At 47.8% G+C, this 13602-nt stretch overlaps 1 protein-coding gene across 1 annotated transcript; it reads right to left on the bottom strand.

The window, feature by feature from the left end:
* Positions 1-760: 760 nt before the first annotated feature.
* On the bottom strand, positions 761-13074 carry TRIM14 (tripartite motif containing 14). The gene is made up of 6 exons (XM_081176590.1): positions 12535-13074; positions 9283-9378; positions 5719-5952; positions 4404-4566; positions 3530-3622; positions 761-1891 (listed from the first exon to the last, which is right to left on the bottom strand). The coding sequence occupies exons 1-6, from the start codon at positions 13042-13044 to the stop codon at positions 1356-1358; spliced, it is 1632 nt and encodes a 543-aa protein (XP_081032716.1). The 5' UTR covers positions 13045-13074; the 3' UTR covers positions 761-1355.
* Between the last annotated feature and the right edge of the window lie 528 nt (positions 13075-13602).

The raw sequence follows: 13602 nt of genomic DNA, 5'->3' as shown, positions 1-13602 counted from the left end.
GACTGTGGCCGGAATAGTATACAAAGCGAGCAGGGGCAGGAATTTTTGAACCATCACCAGAACTTCAAAATAAGGCAGTTCTCTCCCTGTGGGTTTGTGCCTAACTCTCACCCTGGCAAAGCTCCCAGCTGGAAGGGGAGGAAGAAGAAAAAGGGGTTTGTTGGGGGAGGGTCATAAAGGAAGAAGCAGCTTTGCTCTGGAGGCAGCAAACTCCTATTGCTGCAAAAGGCCTCTGAACAACTAAAAACCTGGAAATGAATAAAGCTCTATTTATGAATAAATGGCCATGGTTGCAACAGATAAAGGCAGACTCCTAGAAGACAATATCATATTTCAACCATTTCGATATGGCATCTAGTTATTAATAATGCCACTGATGAATCACTTCCCATAAAACATCCTGAAGCAATTTGATAAAGTTTTATAAGAACGCTTTCAAGCCAGAGACAGATGCAAACTGTGATAAAAATCTCCACTTTCTAAAAGGCTTGTTAAAAATGGAATATCTTCAATAGGCACCAAATTAGTTTTTTATATAAGGCATAAGATACTCTTTTTGATAGCCTGGTTCCAAGCAGCCTAGGGATTTAAATTCCAGTAACTGCACCTTGGCCATAGCATGATAGCAAATTGGCAGCCAGCGCCAATTCTCTTTGCAACTACAAATATTTACAGCTGAGTAGTGAAAACTTGGGTACTCCTCTGCCTCTCTTTTGGCTCTCTGGAATGAGATTCCACATCATTAAGAAGCAGGCTGCAATTCACCAGTTCAAAGATACTTTATTGTCTGCTAAGCAGGCTTGCTTTGCAAATTATTCCAAGGCAAGATGCATCGTCATCATCATAAGTTTTCCAAGGCACACAGGATGACTTTGCCATTATAGAAAAAGCAGCAATGCTTGCCATTTATTTGTACAGGAGCCTCCTTGAAACCAGGATTAGACCCCAGAAAGTCAGTGCAAATTGGATATACACCTAGAGGCACAAAGCCTTCCCCAAAGAATTTAATACACAGATGGGGTTAAGAGACAGTCTTCAGTAATCACGCCATTATCGTCTGAAAGCTTTACAAGGCAAATATTGTTTCAGCATTTTTATAATTGGCCAAGTGCTTTAGATCCTCTGCATTGCTCTCCCTTACCTCACAGTTCATGGTAACTTTGTGAGGTAGATTGCAACTTCTACTGAAAGTGCAAAAATGGCATATAGACAGCTATTTCCTGGAGTGATATGTCGCCATTAGGAAATGATTCAGTATCGTAAAGTGTCTTTTTCTATTAAAAACCTGAAGTACATATCACAATATACACGGATGAGAAGCATGGGTCTCCCCCACATCCTTGTGCCATCAGCCCTTAAGTTATCTTGCACATTGTTATCGTCCCTTCCCACAGCCTCAGCGCTGGATAAACCGGCTCCGTGAACTTGCAGCGGAACGTGTGCAGATGTGCCATCCCATCTGTCACGTTATAGAAAGACAGGATCCCAGCTTCATAATCCAGAAAAACCCCAACTCGTTCAGGATCATCCTCTGCCTGAATAGGGACTCTCTCCCCGTTCTGGAACGCCCAGTATTCAAAGTCAAACCGTTTGATGCACCAGGACATTCGGTTGCATCCCAATCGGCAAAGTTCAGAGTCTCCTTTCCTTTTGATGGATGAGTAGGCTGCCCCAATCCACCACCCTTGCCCGGCCTGCAGCACATCCACCTCCCAGTAATGGCTTCCGGCAAAGAAAGAATCTCTGCTCAAGACTTGCCAGACAGTGTCGAATCTCTCTGGGTTTGAGCAGTAAAGTCTTCTCCTCCAGCTGTAGCTTACTGAAAGACGGTCCTCTGACAAAATTAACCTGGGGTGCACGCTATTTATCTCTAGCGTGGGGGATCTTGCATCTGTGGGGGAAAAACATTCATGGGCAACACATCACAGAGAAACATCTTCGGCAGCAACAACAGTTGAGGAAGGAAATAGCCACAACACAAGCTGTTAAAACCAGCAGCCTTATATGGATTGACCTGTCCACATCAAGGACCAGTGGAACTTCCTATGGGACACAAAACCATCATGGTGTCTGCATCAGAAGCCAATGATAAGGATGGAATGAGAAGAGGCGGAAATAGGATGATGAGCGGTGAAGCTTGCCATGATGGGGGTACAGACACAGTAGTGCTATTTTTGGAACAGCTCCGGGTCCTCCACTGTGCCTCGTCCCTAGTTCTGATTTTAAAACCAGCTTTCCCTTGTTTGCTTATGTTACTCTGCAGACTAAGAAATGCAACCCAAGATTTAGTTCAGGCATAGGCAACCTTCAGCCCTCCAGATGTTTTGGCCTACAACTCCCATGATCCCTAGCTAACAGGACCAGTGGTCAGGGAAGATGGGAATTGTAGTCCAAAACACCTGGAGGGCCAAAGGTTGCCTATGCCTGATTTAGCCGTTTGTATGAAGGATCAAGCCCAGGGGTGGAGAACCTCTGGCCCTCCACTTGTGCTTAGACTACAACTCCCATCATCCCGTTAGCATGGTCAGGGACGATGGCATTGGTAGTCCAGCCACAACTGAATGGCCACAGGTCCTTCACAGCCCTAGCCTGGTCTATACAACAGGATTGGGGATTACTCAAATGTCAGTCTCAGGAAGTCCCTCCTTCCCAACTCAGGGCAATGGAGGGGGGGGGTTAAAGAGGTGGGTCTTCAGCCTATGACAAGCTATCCAACAAAGGTGCTAGATCCACATCTGTGCAAAGGGAATTCCACAACTGAGAGGCGGCCACAGAGAATGCCCTCTCCCAGGTCACCATAACCTCTGAGGGCTGTGGAACTACCAAGAGGATTCTTCTCCTGACCTTAACACCTGAGAGGGTCTGTAGGGATGGAGGTGGTCTTTCAGGGGCCTAAGTCATTTAAGGCGTGAGCATCTTGAATTAGGCCCAGAAATGAGCTGGCAGCCAAAGTAGCTGTTTTAATACAGGTTCTATGAAATCTAAAGGCAACTCCAGTCGGTAATCTGGCCTCTGCATTTTGGAACGGTCGAAGTTTCCCAGTCACCCTCAAGGACAGCTCCATGTAGAATGCATTGTAGTAATCTAATCTGGAAGCTACTAGAGCACTGAATATAGTGGCCAAGTCACCTCTGCCCAAAAGGGGCTGTAGCTGGCAAACCAGTCAGGGCTGGAAAATGGCACTTGTGGTCACTGAGGCCACCTGAGCCCCCAGTTAGACAAAGATAAAACCAGGAGCAACTCTAAGCTAAGGAGCTGCTCCTTCTAGGGATGGGCAACCCTGTCCATTTGTCCCTGTGAAACTGCTTGGTCAGGGAAGGTCCACCTCCCCCGGGCTGAGCAAGCAGGAAACTGCTGCTCTAAAATCTAAACTGAAAAACTAACAACTTGCCTCTGTCCCTCTCCAAAGAAAAGGTGATTTCAAATGGTGAGCATTCAAATACCAAACTGTTCTAAGACACCGTTTGCTGAGCAGTCAAACTTGGGGGCTTCTAACCATGGCTGGCAGGATGGAGAAACCAATACGTACGTTTCAAGAAGAGCGCGCGATTGGCAGAAGAGTTTGTTTTCAACAACAGACCGGGGTCCTTCTTCAAGGTGCTGTTAAGGCTGCTGAAGACATCTGAGGAAACAAAAAGTTAAAACAAAGATGCTATTTAGACCACAAGCTGGTGTAAGGGGCTGGACTGAGGAGGAATCGTGACGACCGCCCCCTTTCTTCTGAACCTTCCCGAGAACAGGAGAACAGTATAGATTTAGAACAGCGGTTTGCAGAAGGGCATAGTTCAGAGGCTGCAGAGGGGAGAAGGTGGGAAATACTGGAAGAGGAACAAAAGCAAGAAGAAGAAGCACCAGGGGAGAGACAGCTGAAAGACTCAGTGTCCTTGAAAAGCATTCCTGACCCCCCTCCCAGGACCAGGCAGGCATTGAAAGTAGGAGAACAGAGAGCTCAAAGGCAAATAGCTCAGATTAGCCACCACTGGAGTGACGCAGAATAGGGGAGATGAAAGCGGATGGGACTTTACTTGGAGCAATGCCGTTAATTAGGGAAGACTGCATTCCTTTGTCACTCTCAGTGAATTATTGAATAAATTGATTGGTAAGAACTTTTATCGTTTCTCTGATTCTCGGCTGCCACCTTGGGAGGGAAGCCTGACAGCTGGTTCATCTGACACGCTAAGCCAAACCTAGAGAGCCATTTTTCTCCATCTCTTGCAATACTAGAACTCCTGGACGTTCAAGGAAGCGGAATTTGGGGAGGTTCCAGAGAGACAAAAAGACATGCTTCTTCACACAGCACATAGTTAAACTATGGAATCTTCTCCCACATGGCTTTGAATGAGGACTCACGGGGGATACGGCTATCAGTGATATCTATGCTCTGCCTCCACGCATTCATGTACCTTCCTTGAGCCGAGCCTTGAGTGGTTTCTGCAGGATGGACTGGACGAACTCAAGAAAGCGCAAGAAGTGGTTTGTGACGTGTTCAAACGACACGGGCAACGGAGCCAGTTGCTCTGCAGGGATCAACTGCTTCACTATTTCCTTTTCTGCTCCACAATAGCCCTGCAGAGGAAGACATGAATTCTTAAATGCCTGCCTTCTTATCCCCAGCATCCATGGGGCAGTGTGTGGCGCTCCTTGGGCACAATCCGTGTGGGAGCTGCATGATGCCTCAGGTTTCTGTGAGGCAGGAGAGGCTGGCATCAGTCTGGCGCCAAAAGGACAAACTGGTATTTCTTTATCTCAGAAGCTTGAGAACTAGTGACATAACCAATTAATGAACAAGTATAACAATAAACACACTAGACAAAGGCCTCACCCATACCACCCTTTAATATTGACAGTAAGCTAAAGTGCGTAAGGTAAAGAACCCCTGGACGGTTAATTCTAGTCAAATTTGACTATGGGGTGCAGCACTCATCTCGCTTTCGGGCCGTGTTTGTCCACAGACAGCTTTCCAGGTCATGTGGCCAGCATGACTAAACCACTTCTGGCGCAACGGAACACTATGATGGAAACCAGACAACGCCGTTTACCTTCCCGCTGCAGTGGTACCTATTTATCTACTTGCACTGGCGTGCTTTCAAACTGCTGGTTGGCAGAAGCTGGGACAGAGCAACAGGAGATCACCCCATCGCACTGACTCAAACTGCTGACCTTCCGATTAGCAAGCCCAAGAGGCTCGGTGGTTTAGACCACAGTGCCACCCACGCCTGTGTAAATGCCCTTGTGAGTAGGCTTTGTCCTGGAGAACTGCCACACGTTTTCGCTGCTGTGGCAGAGACCAGATCACACAAGCAGGATGTGGAAATCGACCAGCAAGAAATTCCGGTTCCCATTCACGGTTGCGTTCCTGATAGCAGAGAGGAGCATGTGAACCTAAGACCCACATTGCAAGGCCAGTGGGTGCATAAGCTCCATGCCAGGGCATTGTGTGAATCAACCCTATAATCATAAATCAATTTTTAAAAAATGTCAAGGCAGAGAAATGTGCTGCACATATTCTTTCTTTGTCGAAGTTTTGATTGTAGGCTTGGAGGGGGCGGGGACCTGCCTGTTTTGCCTGCATTAATTTACAAAGCAGCAGGCATGCTGAAGGAACTATATCGTAGCAACAATAGGAATCACACCATGGAGAAAATGGTGGATTTTTCATGATAGGGCAACCGCAATAGGGCCTTTCCACACTTTCAACCAGGAAGAGCACCTTCCTACCTTGAGCAAAAGAAGGGGGTCAGGTTGAAGCTGAATGTGCCTGATCCTGTCTACGAAGCCATCTATGAACCGGATCTGGCCCTCACAAGCCTCTGCCTGTTCTTCATACGCCATCAAGGTGTGCTGGGCCTTCTCATCCATGTATCGCTTGGTCAAAGTTTCCTCCTCGGCAAACAGGAGCCGGAGCTCAGCAAACTTCCCTGCCAGCCAGGTTTTGCTCTCGAACATGTGTGCCTGCAGGTAAAACAAAACAAAACCTCAGCACCAAACCAAGAATGCTGCCAAACACAAATGTTCCAGGGGCCTAGCATGGAAAAGAGAAGGTGCTTACAAGCCTTTGCGGAAAGGTTACATTCAGGCAACCAAGCTGCCAAGGCCTGAATGGGGCGTTGTAATAATTCAGCAAGATTTGGAGGTCAACAGGCTCCCCACACATTTGGAGAAGCCCACAAAGTTCTCCTCTCATATTTTATTCTGATCTTAAGCATGCAACCATTTTCTTTTTAGTAGAAAAACAACTGGAAAATGTGCAGAGTTTACACTTCTCTCTCTCTTCATTGTACAGTGGTACCTCGGGTTTCAGATGCTTCAGGTTACAGACTCCGCTAACCCAGAAATAGTACCTCGGGTTAAGAACTTTGCTTCAGGATGAGAACAGAAAACGTGCAGCAGCAGCAGGAGGCCCCATTAGCTAAAGTGGTGCTTCAGGTTAAGAACAGTTTCAGGTTAAGAACGGACCTCCGGAACAAATTAAGTACGTAACCAGAGGTACCACTGTATTCTTTTTTGCTATTCTCTTTTTGGCCCCTGCTTAAGACATTTTTGTTTTGTCATGCCTATCCAGACATATAGATGTTGCGTTTTAATCTTTTTTTACTGTTAATTTTAATTATTTCAAAATGTTTTTAATTGCATCTGCTTTTACCAGTAATCTTGGTATTTCTTGTAAACAGTTTAGAGGTTTCTATTACAATCAAGCAGTATAAAAACTTTGTTAATTTTATTAACATTTTATTTATTATTGTTCAATGGTACGCTGCAAAGGTTCTCCCTCTCAAAATAGTGATTCCCTGACTGTGATCCATGAGTTTCATTCAGGTGGTCTGAGGCATGTTGGTACATTTGTGGCTGAAGAAGGTGATGCCACATCCATAGTCATGTTGATTTTCAATTGTATTTTTATTGCTTCTTTTACATTTTATTGTATTCAACCTTGAATTCCAGAATTAAAGCTGCAGTGCAATAAAATATAAGAGAAGCAATAACAATACAATTGAAAATCATACAGCGTCTAGCACAGCAAATGCCAATCACTACAGTAAGGCACTCAGCATTTTTGAGTGGTTGGTCCTCCATGGGGTGGGGAGTTTGGGAACTGTGGCTCTAAAGCACATTGTCAGATGGCTGGATCATGAGCTATCTCATTTTTGCTCTTTTCCCATTCAAAACCCAGCACCTGCCCTTCTCACACCCAGTTAAAGGAGACTGGAGTCCCGTCTTTTTTCTCCTGCAGAGAGAAAAGCATCTTACAGAGCGTGGCTTTGAGCAAACAGTGGGAGGACAAAGGGTGAAGCATTCACCCACAGCAACCATCTGCCTCCTGAGGCTGCTTTTCAAACAGCAAGGCTGCTCAAACTCTGGCCCATTTCCTGCCTGATCCTTTGCCAAAAGCTGGCCTAAGAGGCACCAAGTGTTTCAGCAAAGTTATTTACAGTTAAGAAGATGTGGACTGGATGGATGCACGGATGGGAGGCCACTTGGAGCCCCATGTATGATGCCCAGGGCTTTCTAAAGGAAGAACATTATTTAGGTGGCACTGTGGGTTAAACCACAGAGCCTAGGACTTGCCGATCAGAAGGTCGGCGGTTCGAATCCCTGTAATGGGGTGAGCTCCCGTTGCTTGGTCCCTGCTCCTGCCAACCTAGCAGTTCAAAAGCACGTCAAAGTGCAAGTAGATAAATAGGTCTGGCGGGAAGGTAAACGGTGTTTCCGTGCGCTGCTCTGGTTCGCCAGAAGCGGCTTAGTCATGCTGGCCACATGACCCAGAAGCTGTACGCCGGCTCCCTCGGCCAATAAAGCGAGATGAGTGCCGCAACCCCAGAGTCGTCCGCAACTGGACCTAATGGTCAGGGGTTATTTTACCTAAAAGAAACACAGAACTGGTGTAGGTGCTAAAAGTTTGAGCTGAGCATTGATGAGAGTCCTTAAGGTAGCTGTACCTTTCAGGGGGGGCGGGGGGGGCAGGTGTGGAGAGAGGAAGCAACCTGTGGAGGTGTGATTCTGAGTGGATAAAATGCCAGAGGGGAATGCACAAGAGGTAAAGTAAAAGTAAAGGAGCCCTGGACGGTAAAGTCCAGTCAAAGGCAACTATGATGTTGTGGCACTCATTTTGCTTTCAGGTCGAGGGAGCCAGCGTTTGTCCACAGACAGCTTTCCGGGTCACGAGGCCAGCATGACCAAACTGCTTCTGGCGCAACGGGACAGTGTGACAGAAACCAGAGCGCAACGAAACGCCATTTACCTTACCGCCACAATACTACCTATTTATCTACTTGCACTGGCGTGCTTTTGAACTGCTAGGTTGGCAGGAGCTGGGACAGAGTAACGGGAGCTCGCCCTGTCAAGGAGATTCAAACCGCCAACCTTCTGATCGGCAAGCCCAAGAAGCTCAGGGGTTTAGACCACAGAGCTACCTGCGTCCCTGGAATGCACATGAACACTCCTGCAGGCACACCACTGTGTTTGCAACCTCTACAACTGCAAGCGTAGGGGGGGGGGACAAATATCCTCCCAAAGCAGCGCCCATGTGCAGTTCAGCCTTGAATCCAGAAGGCTGCTATACTAATGCTAATAATGAGCCTGGCATAAGAAGTGGCAGCCAGCCAATTCAAACATTGTGGGTGGGGAGGCTCCTGTGGCGCTGATGACCTGCAGCTTTTCTGCCCTTTGGTCCACAGGCCAAGGAGTGGCCCAGATCAATAGCTTAAGCAGCCTGCTTTGCATGCAGCAGAATTCATTTTAGTCAGCGAGAAAAATGAGCCTGGGTGTCGTTATAAATTTGGTGAGGATGAATGCATCCTCCTTGCGATATATTGTGCCTAACTTCCTTTTCCCTACTTCACCCCGTCACCTGCAATCTCTTGTTGAGATCCAGCACAGTCACACGATCACTAGCAGGTCACTGACAGCTGGGCCACAGCCACCTTTCACAGTTGCCCCATGGGGTGGGAAAGGGAAGTTAATGAGTCTGCATGGTACAGTCGCACCTTGGTTTTCGAACAGCTTAGTTCTCAAACGTCTTGGCTCCCGAACTATTTTTGGAAGCCAAACGTCCAATGGGGCTTCCGCAGCTTCCAATTGGTTGCAGGAGCTTCCTGCAGCCAATCAGAAGCCACACTTTGGTTTCCAAATGTTTTGGAAGTCTAAGATAAGACTGTACTTCATATGTAAACTTGGAAGCACCCTATTCCTTGACATCGTTGTGATCCCGTCCAATTTGGCCCCCAAGGACATTATGCAAATAAATAGTACCATCATTATGGAGATTAACACATCTTGATTTACCTTAAGCTCATTAGTAGCTTCTTCTATATGTTTTATGTTGTCAACTTCCTGCTTTTTCTTCAGGGTCAACTGCTTCAAATACGACCTCATGATTTCCTGTTTTACCCAGTGTAAAAAGGACACATCACTGATTGTGACCACTTTAGACCTTCAGTTGCAACTTCTAATCTGTTCAACAAGTAGATTCTTCAACTAAGATTCAGCTTTGCAAGCAAGTCCACAAAATATATAAGCTCACCAGTGTGTTTCTGTTAGCATATATACAAGTCGCCCATGATAGTTATTCACTGCGCATTTTTCTTCCAGTTAAGGTGAATTAATTCTCTTCCATGGGGGGACCAATTTTAATTAGCAAGGCTGAGAGTTAATTTTGAAGCTACTTTGGAGCTGGTGTGTTCTTCAGTTCCAGGATGATCTTAGAGGGATTCATTTCCACTTTGCATATTCAGTTCTGGTACAAAGTGCCACTCGTTCTTTCTCCCTGTACAGTAAAGATGCTGAAACAGCAAAAAGAATTGTGTCCCCATTTCCAGGGAGCCATGTGGGGATGGGGAAGAGGGCTTGGCAATTTAACAATCACACATGCACCACTCACAGCTGACAGCACCACACACTGTCCTTTGCCATGTAAACCTGGACATTTTTGGAACCATATCAAAAAGCAAAATGTGATGTTTGGGGGAACATGCCTTGCTTTAAGTTCCCCATTTATGGAATGGGAACAACACTGGACTGACCTCTTAGGGTTGTCAACAGCACAAAGACAATAAGCTACATTACACTATCTGAAGAATAAAGGTAAAGGTAAAGGTACCCCTGACCATTAGGTCCAGTCGTGGCCGACTCTGGGGTTGTGGCGCTCATCTCGCTTTATTGGCCAAGGGAGCTGGCGTACAGCTTCCGGGTCATGTGGCCAGCATGACTAAGCCGCTTCTGGCGAACCAGAGCAGCGCACGGAAATACCGTTTACTTCCTGCCAGAGCGGTACCTCTTTATCTACTTGTACTTTGACGTGCTTTCGAACTGCTAGGTTGGCAGGAGCAGGGACCAAGCAACGGGAGCTCATCCCGTCGTGGGGATTCGAATCGCCGGCCTTCTGATCGGCAAGCCCTGGGCTCTGTGGTTTAACCCACAGCGCCACCCGCATCCCACATCTGAAGAATAATTAGATCAAAAATAATTGGCTATGAATGAGCATGTAGGGGGAAGAGATCAAAGTGCCACCTTTATTAGACCTAACAAAAACACGGTGCCAACTTTCTCGTTAGCTCTTCCCCTGTCTACTGTCTCTGCTTTCCCCCTATCCTCTGCATTGCAAAGGAAAAGAGAGCAGAAGTGAATTCTGATTAGTGCTAGAGAAAGATTTGGCTGTGTCTGCTATCTTCTGCATTTCCCAAAGTAGATTCTTCTGTAATTTTTTTGCCCCAACACGCCTCTTTGTAATCCGAGATGCTCTTGCACAAGGCACCGTTCTATCCCACTTACACTGCAGAGATGTGGCGCTTACCACTTTGTGGTATAAGAGAGAGTGAGAAAATAAGGACCCAGACCCATAATTCTCAGGCACATGATATCACACAAAAATTAGCAGGCAAAGGAGTGGGAAGGCTGCCAGGAGGAGGTGATATTAACCAAGCACCACGTAGTTTTAACTGATTTTAATATTATAATTTTACACTATTGTAATCTGCCCTGGGACCTATGGTGAAGGGCAGATAAGAAATCTAATAAGTATTAACCAATAAGAATAGTTGCAAGCGGGATGACTGCTTATTTAAGCTTGCCAACATACCAGAAACAAAACTGTATGGCTTGTTCCTTTGCCTTTAACAGCAGTTTGCTCTAGTGAAGGGAATATATTCACAACAGGGATATACCGGTAAATGACAGCACACATCATCTGGAGACCAAACTGCTGCTAAAGGCCTCTATAGGCTGGTAGAGAAGTTAGGAACCCTCACACCCATTTTTTTGCAGAACTGGTTGAGAACATACTACACATTTTGAGACATTGTGAACCAAGCCGTTAACCCTAATACAGGAAATAAACTGTATCAGAAGAGCTACCTAAAGTTTAGAGGAACTGTGGTAATAATTTGGGGTGCACAGGGTGTTAGGGTTGTGTTTCTTCTGGGGTAGTCTGTCCACCATCCTGCATGCAATGGCGGCTACACGCTGGGATCAGCTTCGGCTGACTGGCTAAAGCAGCTGAGGGTAGCCGATGGGGCTCAAAGCTTCGGTGAATTAGGGTCTTTCCCTGCATGCAGAAACGGGCTCTGGTGGATTGAAAAGGAAAACTCTGAACCTAAAGCTCCACTGCCCCGCAGGATATCGTTGGGAAAAGAACCAGCTAAGGAGTAAACCCAACACAAATCTGGAGTCCCTAAGAATGACTCATTTTACGCCTCCTTCCGGCAATTCCTGCAGCCAAGCTGGTGCCAAATGTATTGCTCTGCTTTCCTTTGGACCCCCATCAGCGAGGCCAAGAGAGGGGTCTGGTCATCTGGGCAGCCCAGGAACTCCATCCACACTGCCCAGACTTGTGCCCCAGAGAGGGCATTTCAGTGCTGCTAACCCAGGGGTTTGGCTTCAGCCGGGTAGGTGTCTCTCAAGGCAGACAGATGCCAACAACCATTTTAATAAATTCCACATAGATAGCTAGGTTAGCCTGTTACAGTAAGCATCAAATACAGTCGTACCTCGGGTTGAAGTTGCTTCAGGTTGAGCGCTTTCGGGTTGCGCTCCACAGTGACCCAGAAGTAACAGAACGCGTTACTTCCGGGCTTCGCCGCTCGCGCATATGCTCAAAATGACGTCACGCACATGTGCAGAAGCGGCAAATCACGACCCGCACAGACGCGGGTTGCGTTCGCTTCAGGATGCGAACGGGGCTCTGGAACGGATCCCGTTCATATCCAGAGGTACCACTGTATAATCTTTTGGAACCTTTAAAGAGGATTAACAGATTTATTATGGCATCCGTTTTAGTGGACTTGAAACCCCATGCCCACTTAAGCTAAAATAAATCCAGACATCTTTAAAAGTATCACGACACTTCCTCTCCGCAACTCTTGGAATCTTTTAGCTATGGAAAATCTTAGGAGCGGAAGGGTGTGGCTCTCCAGATGTCGACGGACCATCATCCCTGGCCTAAGGGCTGGAGCTGATGGGAGTCGGAGTGCGATCACGTCTGAAAGGACACAAATCCCTCCCCCCAAAAAAGAACACGGAAGAACTTTTGTGACCGCGTACCCGCTTGCTCTCCGCCGCCTGGGCGATGAGGTTCACTCGGTGTCCGCGGTGGAAGCCCAGAGCCGGGCAGAGCGCGCACACGCACTGCGCGCACTCTTCGCAAAACAGCTCCAGAGGGCGCCCGCGGTGCTCGGCGCACCAGCGCTCCCGCTCCTGCAAGGCGCGCAACTCCGCCGCCGCCTCGCCGGCTGCGCACACGCGGTGGCCTCGGAAAGCCGCGCCGGGTTCCCCGTCCGCTGCCCCGTGGGGCCGCGCGTGGGCCTCGCACAGCGACATCAGGCAGGTGAGGCAGCTCCATTCCGCCCGGCGCGGTGCGCCCTGGGCGCACAGATCGCAAGGCACTACCGCGGCTCCCGCCGCCGCCACCTCCTGCTCCCGCCGCGCCATCGGCTCCAGGACGTGCGAGAGGGAGAGAGGCGGGCTGGGGGGCGGAGCGGGGCCGGGCAGCCTCCTCCGACAGCTGGTAATGGGAAGGCGAAACTTAGGGAGATCGGGCGTGGAGAGGGGCATGGGCAGTGCCGGATTTCCGTATAAGCTAAAACAAGCTATAGCTTAGGGCCCCACTCTCTTGGGGGCCTCGGGAAAAAAGAGCTGGATGTACATTTCCAAAATATAAGATAAAAATAAAATAAAGTAAAACATACAGCAACAATATTTTATGTTGTGTGACGGAAGTCATGGGCCCCGCCTGCTGTTCTGCTCCCTAAAATATAACTGGTTTGCTCCTTTCTATATATAGGGTGCCTACATTCTGCAATGGAAGGGCAGATCCTGAAGCTGAGGCTCCAAGACTTTGGCCACCTCATGAGAAGAGAAGACTCCCTGGAAAAGACCCTGATGTTGGGAAAGATGGAGGGCACAAGGAGAAGGGGACGACAGAGGACGAGATGGTGGGACAGTGTTCTCGAAGCTACCAGCATGAGTTTGACCAAACTGCGGGAGGCAGTGAAAGAGAGGAGTGCCTGGCGTGCTCTGGTCCAGGGGGTCACGAAGAGTTGGACACAACTAAACAACAACAACATTCTGCAAGGACTGGTTGCATGGAAATGTGTGCAAATGGCTTTAGAT

The sequence above is a fragment of the Podarcis bocagei genome (genome assembly GCF_964188305.1).
Source record: "Podarcis bocagei genome assembly, chromosome: 17".
Lineage (NCBI taxonomy): Eukaryota > Metazoa > Chordata > Lepidosauria > Squamata > Lacertidae > Podarcis > Podarcis bocagei.
The sequence above is the reverse complement of the archived record's forward strand: the minus strand, read 5'-3'. Positions and strand labels throughout refer to the sequence as shown.